This window comes from Bison bison, unplaced genomic scaffold (assembly GCF_000754665.1).
Source record: "Bison bison bison isolate TAMUID 2011002044 unplaced genomic scaffold, Bison_UMD1.0 scf7180017864280, whole genome shotgun sequence".
NCBI lineage: Eukaryota > Metazoa > Chordata > Mammalia > Artiodactyla > Bovidae > Bison > Bison bison.
This window is the reverse complement of record NW_011494852.1, coordinates 6487729-6493684: the sequence shown is the minus strand read 5'-3', so window position 1 is coordinate 6493684 and position 5956 is coordinate 6487729. Positions and strand designations below refer to the sequence as shown.

The window sequence follows — 5956 nt, the reverse complement described above, 5'->3', positions numbered from 1 at the left end:
TCTTGTAAGTGGGGATACCGGGGCCCGCCACTCCCGGCGTGGGCATGGGCTGCTGACAGCCCGTGCACATGGAGTGTCTGGAGGTCCTAGCACGCAGCTGCGGGCGGGCTACGTTGCTTCAGCTGTGTCCAACTCTGTGTGACACCACGGACTGTAGCCCACCAGGGATTCTCTAGGCAAGAATACTGGAGTGGGTTGCCGTGTCCTCCTCCAGGGCATCTTCTCGACCCAGGGACTGAACCCACGTCTCTTACGTCTCCTGCACTGACAGGCGGTTCTTAGCACCACCTGGGAAGCACGAGTTACTGCTCAATAACCAGCTCATCTCTTGGTCTGCTCTCTGCCCAACTGCTAACCGGGACACAGAATCAAATTGCTGGGAATACACTGCAGGCCAAAACCAGGCATGCAGGAGGCAGGAGGAGACAGAAGTGTCCAGGCCTCCAGGCAGCAGGGGCAGCTCTGGTGAGAGGTCAGCTGGGCTCGGGGAGGGCCACCCCAGGGAACAGACACTTCTGACTCCCTGCTTGCGGTGGTGGGGCTGCTGGGGGCAGGGGCCCGGTGACCTGGGCCCCTGGAATCAGAGACAGGCCTGTCCTGGGGTGTTTGCTGGGGGAAGGAGCCGCAGAGCAGGGCAGGAGAGCCAGCATTCCCAGTGGGGACATGGCCAGTGTGGCAGGCGGGTGGCCTGGCATGGATCAGGGAAAGAGGGGGACAGCTGAGAGCAGGTGCACAGGCCCCAGCTGCGCCCCGCTGTCTGAGGTGATACTGGGATTCGACTGCCTTATCTAGAGAAAACTGGGACCAGCCGCCACTTCACAGGGTGGGCTGTATCCATGGAGGGACTCGTGGGACTGTCTGTGGCGTCTCAGCCCTGGACCAGTGCTGGCTGGGTGATGGCCATGGAGGCTCAGGGTCACAAGAACCTTCCAGGCTGGGTCAGTCCTCAGCCCGGACACTGGGATGGTGGGATGGTGGTGGGGGTCGGGGGTTGGCAAGGGTGAGTCTCCGGCCACAGCAGTGAAGGTGCTCCCGCCCCCAGCTCACCTTTTGAGCCCCTGAGAAAGCGTGGTAGAAGCAGGACACGTAAGTCATGATGGCTTTCTCATCTGGCCTCAGAGTGCCTACAATATCTGCGCAGAGAGAGAGAGAGAGAGGCAGGAGAGAGTGAAAGATGCAGGAAGGGCGGCTGAGGCCAGGCCTGAGGCTCATGCGGGAAGGATAGCGCTGGCTCTGGACTGGAAGCCAGACCCCGGCTCCAGCCTGCGTGGGCACGTCTTGCCAAAGTTTTGCAGAGGGGAAGGGGGCGACATCTGAGAGGGACAGATTCCTTTCCTAACCAGACCTGGGTTTGGGACACAGCGGGAGCCTTGGTTGGGGCTGGGGGGATCTTGCTTGCATTATTTGATCTTTCTGAAAACATACGCAGGATCCATGTCCTGTGTGACCACCTACCACCTGAGCACAAACCCCTAATCATCTCCTGGGGTCTCAGAATGAAACCCAAACTCCAGGACTACAATGTCTCCCCAGAAGGTCTCTGTCACCTTCTCTGACCTCACCTTCCTCTGCTCCCCAGCCATTCCTTGGATAAGCCCCGCCATTGATGCCTCAGGGCCTTTGCACTTGCTCCCCCCTCTATCTGGAACACTCCGCAGCTCCTGCTCATCGCCCTCTCCCCGCCAGTGAGGATCCCAGTGCCTCCCACCACGCCGTCTGTGCTCTCTCCTACTCCTCTCATGTACATTACTTTCTCTGTGGACCTGCTCGTTGTCTGTCTTGCCTACTAGGCTGTAAGCTCCATGAGGGCAGGGGCCCTGCCTGACTCGGTCACTGACTGTATGTATTGCACTGAAGGAGGGGGGTGAGCTCTGAGGCGCTCGAGAGATACTACGAGCAGGGAGAGGCTAAACGGGCGGTGATGCCAAGGAGCCGGGGGGATGGCTTCCAGTTGGAGAGAGGCCACTGCCGTCTGCAAGAGAAATGAGGTGAGTGCGGGAGGAGAGAGGCAGCAGCGGCATTGGGCGGTGGCGGCGAGGTGGGCCTGCCTGGCCCTGCCCGGTACCTTCTGCGCTCCCGAAAAGGCATGGTAGAAGCTGGACACATAGGTCATTATGGCCTTCTCGTCGGGCCGGGCCGTGTTCACGATGTCTGTAAGTGAACGACAAGGGTTAAACTGCCCCAGCGGGGGTGGGGACGGGCGCTCACGGAGATGCACGGGCTCCCCAGGCCACAGCAGGAGTCCTGGGAGAAGGACCCTCGGAGCCGATTCCATGACCCTGGGCAACTCCAGTGGGCTTGGCCAGCCCCTCGGCCCCTCCATCCCCCATGGTCACCGGAAAGGCCAAGGCTGTGGGAAATGGGATTAAGACGAGGCCACTTCCTCTCTCTGAGAACGGCCTCAAGGGGCTGGTAGACGGTCAGCCCCAGGGGCCGCCAGAGGCCAGAGGCGGGGGTCCTGGCTGGGGTGGTGCGTGGCTGGGAAACGGAGCAAAGCCGGAAAAGGAAAACAACATTCCACTCTGTGGGCTCCAGATCCCTAGCCTGTGGCAGGCAGGAAGGTGGAGGCCTTGGTTATTCACAGAAGCCGACCCTCCCAGTGACTGAGGGGCGGGACCAGTCAGGAAGGGCTATGGCAGGGGTGCCGGGGCCCAGGCCCCAGGGGCGGCCCTAAGAGCTGGTCCCTTCAAAGACCCCTTCCCCACCAACTCCAACCCAGGCTGCTCCTGCCTGGGCGCCCTGGGTGACGACACCATTATTACCGGTTCAAGCAGATTTGCTCAGGCGTTCCGGCTGGCTCCGCCAGCTCCGAGGTCACCCCAAGACATGCCCGTAAAACAGCGTGCTGACAAGAGCAAGAGCGATGTACTTACCCTCTGCATCTAGCATCTTGGGGATGTCGAGGTATTTCTCAGCCACTTCGAAGGCATTGTTCAGGTTGGTGACGGGGTCGTCCTGGGGGAGGGAGGCGAGAGAAACATGGTCAGGGGCAGGATGCACAAGCAGAGGGAACAAGGGCTGGCCCCAAAGGGAGGGATCCTGGGGAGGGCTGGAACTGGAAATGTTCCTTCAGGCAGTTCTCAGCCAGGTGTGCTGCTGCAGGGAGTTGGGGGCGGGGCAGACACACCTGGATAAAGGAACACTCCTGGAAATCTTTGGGGGGCTAACTGTGCACCTTTCCTTCAGAAAAAAACACAGGTGTGCTCTTTCCTTAGAATTTCCAGCCATCCCTGGGTCCCAGATCAAGCCCCTGCCCTGAAACACTGATCCAGACCTGAGAGCACACTGGGGTGTGGGCATGGGGGTGGGGAGCAGAAAGCCTCCGAGTTCTAAGCTCAGCCCAACTCACAGGATGGGAGCCCACTTCACATTGACCCTCCCTCATGGGCCTCTCCCACTCTCCAGCTACAGCCCAATTCGATTACTTGATTAGTGGCTGTGGCCTGAGCAGGCTGAGTGCAGGCCTGGGCACCCCCATCCCCCATCTGGGCCCCCATCTGGGATGATGCTCTTTCTCTCTGGCCCTAGGCTGCCTCCCCCATGGGCCCTGCCCCACGAGGCCAGCTCAGGAGTGCCTTCCTTCTTCTGTAGCATGGGTACCCCCATGATGGTTCAGAATTCCTTACCGCTCCCCACTGGGCAGAGCGTGAATGCTTCTAGAATCTAGAGGGTTATGGAAGGGGAGCTGGGGACCTTCCTGGTGGTCCACTGTTAAGAATCCGCCTTCCAATGCAGGGGACTCGGGTTCGATCCCTGGTTGGGGAACTAAGATTCCACATGCCAAGGGGCAGTTAATTAATCCCGTGTGCCACAACGACTGAGCCCTCATGCCACAACTAGAGAGAAGCCTGCCCGCCCCAACTAGGACCTGATAAAGTCATAAGTAAATAAATAAAAAGGAAGCAGAACTGGAAGGCATTGTCGGCCAGGATCTCCCATAACCCCTGGCAGCTCAAGGAGGGAGAAGGGGACAGGTCCCAAGGGGAGCAAAGAAGGCGAGATCAGCCACCAAGCCTGGGTTTCCTGATGGCTGGCACAGGGCCCTCCTGGTCTGCCCATCTGAGCACAGAGTTCAGCTCTGGACACCAGCGACGGATGGGCTGGGGGAAGTGGCCCAGAGTCAGGGTCAGAGTTGGGGTGTCTGTGGGCCACCGAGGGGAGTGAGAGATGCGTACCTTTCTCAGCTTGTCGTACTCGATCAGCTCTGGTCTGTGCCGGTGGATCAGGGCATTGAAGGCAAGACCATCCTTCCAGCTGGGGATGGAAAGGCCAAGGTTGTGAGGAGGGCCCCCACGGTCATGAGTGGCTATGGGCCGTGAGCACACAGGAATGACTACCTCCCACTTAGCGAGGGGGTCTAGAGAGTGTGCCCGGCTGGCTGTGAGCCTGGCTGCTGGAGCCAGACCGTCTGGGGGAAAACCCCACCCCTTCCGCTGTCAGTGCAACCTTAGGCAAGTCCTCTAACCTCCTGCTACCTCAGTTTCTACATCTGCCAAATAGGGATAATACAGTGCCTACACTTCATCGGGCTGTTGTGAGGATGAGTAACTGTGTGAGGCTTAGGCCAATACCTGCCACGTGACAAGTGCTTTATGACTGCTTGTTACCGGGGTAGCTGTGCCCCGCTGAGCACTGCCGTGCGTGGCCCCACTGAACCGGACAGGCCTGTGCTGCGGGCCCTCTGCACCTTGGCTGACCTGACCGGTGTGCTGGCTAAATGCCAGGATGTGGCCTGGCGTGAGGGGCTCTGTTCAGAGGGAAGTGACAGCTGGTCACAGGCCAGACTGGTCACATTTCCCTGCCCGGAAACCTCTAAGGCAGGGGTCCCCAACTTCTGGGGTGTACACAGGTACCTCCTATCAGGTCAGCGGCAGCATCAGGTTAGAAATAAAGTTCACAGTGAATAGAATGGGCTTGAATCATCCCAAAACTACGCCCCGCCTCCCACCCTCAGAGAGAGGAATGGTCTGTGGAAGAACTATCTTCCATGAAACCAGTTCCTGCTGCCAAAGAGGTTGGGGGCCGCTGCTCTAAGGGCTGGCTCTTCCGGAGGTCAGGCTTTCTGGCGTCTCACACAGACCCCGTCTCTGAGCACGGCACTCCTGCTGGTTACCTTCTGCCACCTCATCCTATTTCGTTGTCTTTCTTCGGCCCTTCTCACTACTTGGATTAGGCCGGTTCCTGCACACCTTTGGGAACTGCTGGTCCCCGGCTGAGGTGTGACCTTCCAAGGGCAGGGACTTGACCTTAGCGCTAGTGTATTCCCACTCTTGGCATGGAGTAGGCACTCCACAGGTACTGAGTGACTGAATAAATAAACGAATGAGAAGGGCACGGAGGACCAGCTAGCTGGGAAGGAAGGAGACGTGGAGGAGATCGAGGGAGGGACTGCACGCTATGAATGGCTGAGCACAATGGTCCCCGATGCCCAGTGCAGGGCCCTGGGGAGCCCGAGGACACAGCAGGACCTCTGTGGACGCTGGAAAACCCCGTTCTTCATCCCTGTGTTTGCCCTCTCCTTGGACCATCCACCCCAGGAAGACAGCAGAGGCTCAGAGGGGTCAAGTCACGGTCATGTCAGATCTGGTCTCAAGGCCACCCAAAAGCCTGCACGCCTAATCCCCAGGCCGTGCCATACTCCCAGATCTCCCACTGACCATGCCTGCCTTGTGGACACACTCATTTTCTGCCCTGACCAGAGGGAGAGCAGGCTTATTGTGGCTGAGTCCTGTTCCGCTAATAGACACAGGGCACATTTCCCCCGACACTAAACTCACGGGGACGGCAGCTCCCTCTTGAGATGTCAAAACAAAGGAAGAGCTGTGCTGCTGCTTCTGAGTTACCTGACTTGGGGAAGAAGACTCTACAGGGCCTCCCAGAGGTGCTGGGCCACAAGGCCTTCAGCCCGGGACAGTGAGCTGACTGCCACCTCCCCCAAGGCACGCAGGGACCTTCC

General features: G+C 59.2%; 1 protein-coding gene across 1 annotated transcript in view; it reads right to left on the bottom strand.

Annotated features, from left to right (window-relative positions):
* ACTN4 (actinin, alpha 4) overlaps window positions 1-5956 on the bottom strand; it is a 73916-nt gene that overhangs the window by 17517 nt on the left and 50443 nt on the right. The window contains exons 6-8 of the mRNA XM_010849314.1: window positions 4176-4254; window positions 2874-2955; window positions 2066-2151 (exon numbers count right to left, since the gene is read on the bottom strand). Of these exons, the coding sequence (XP_010847616.1) occupies window positions 2066-2151; window positions 2874-2955; window positions 4176-4254 (247 nt within the window). The remainder of the gene's footprint in view (window positions 1-2065; window positions 2152-2873; window positions 2956-4175; window positions 4255-5956) is intronic.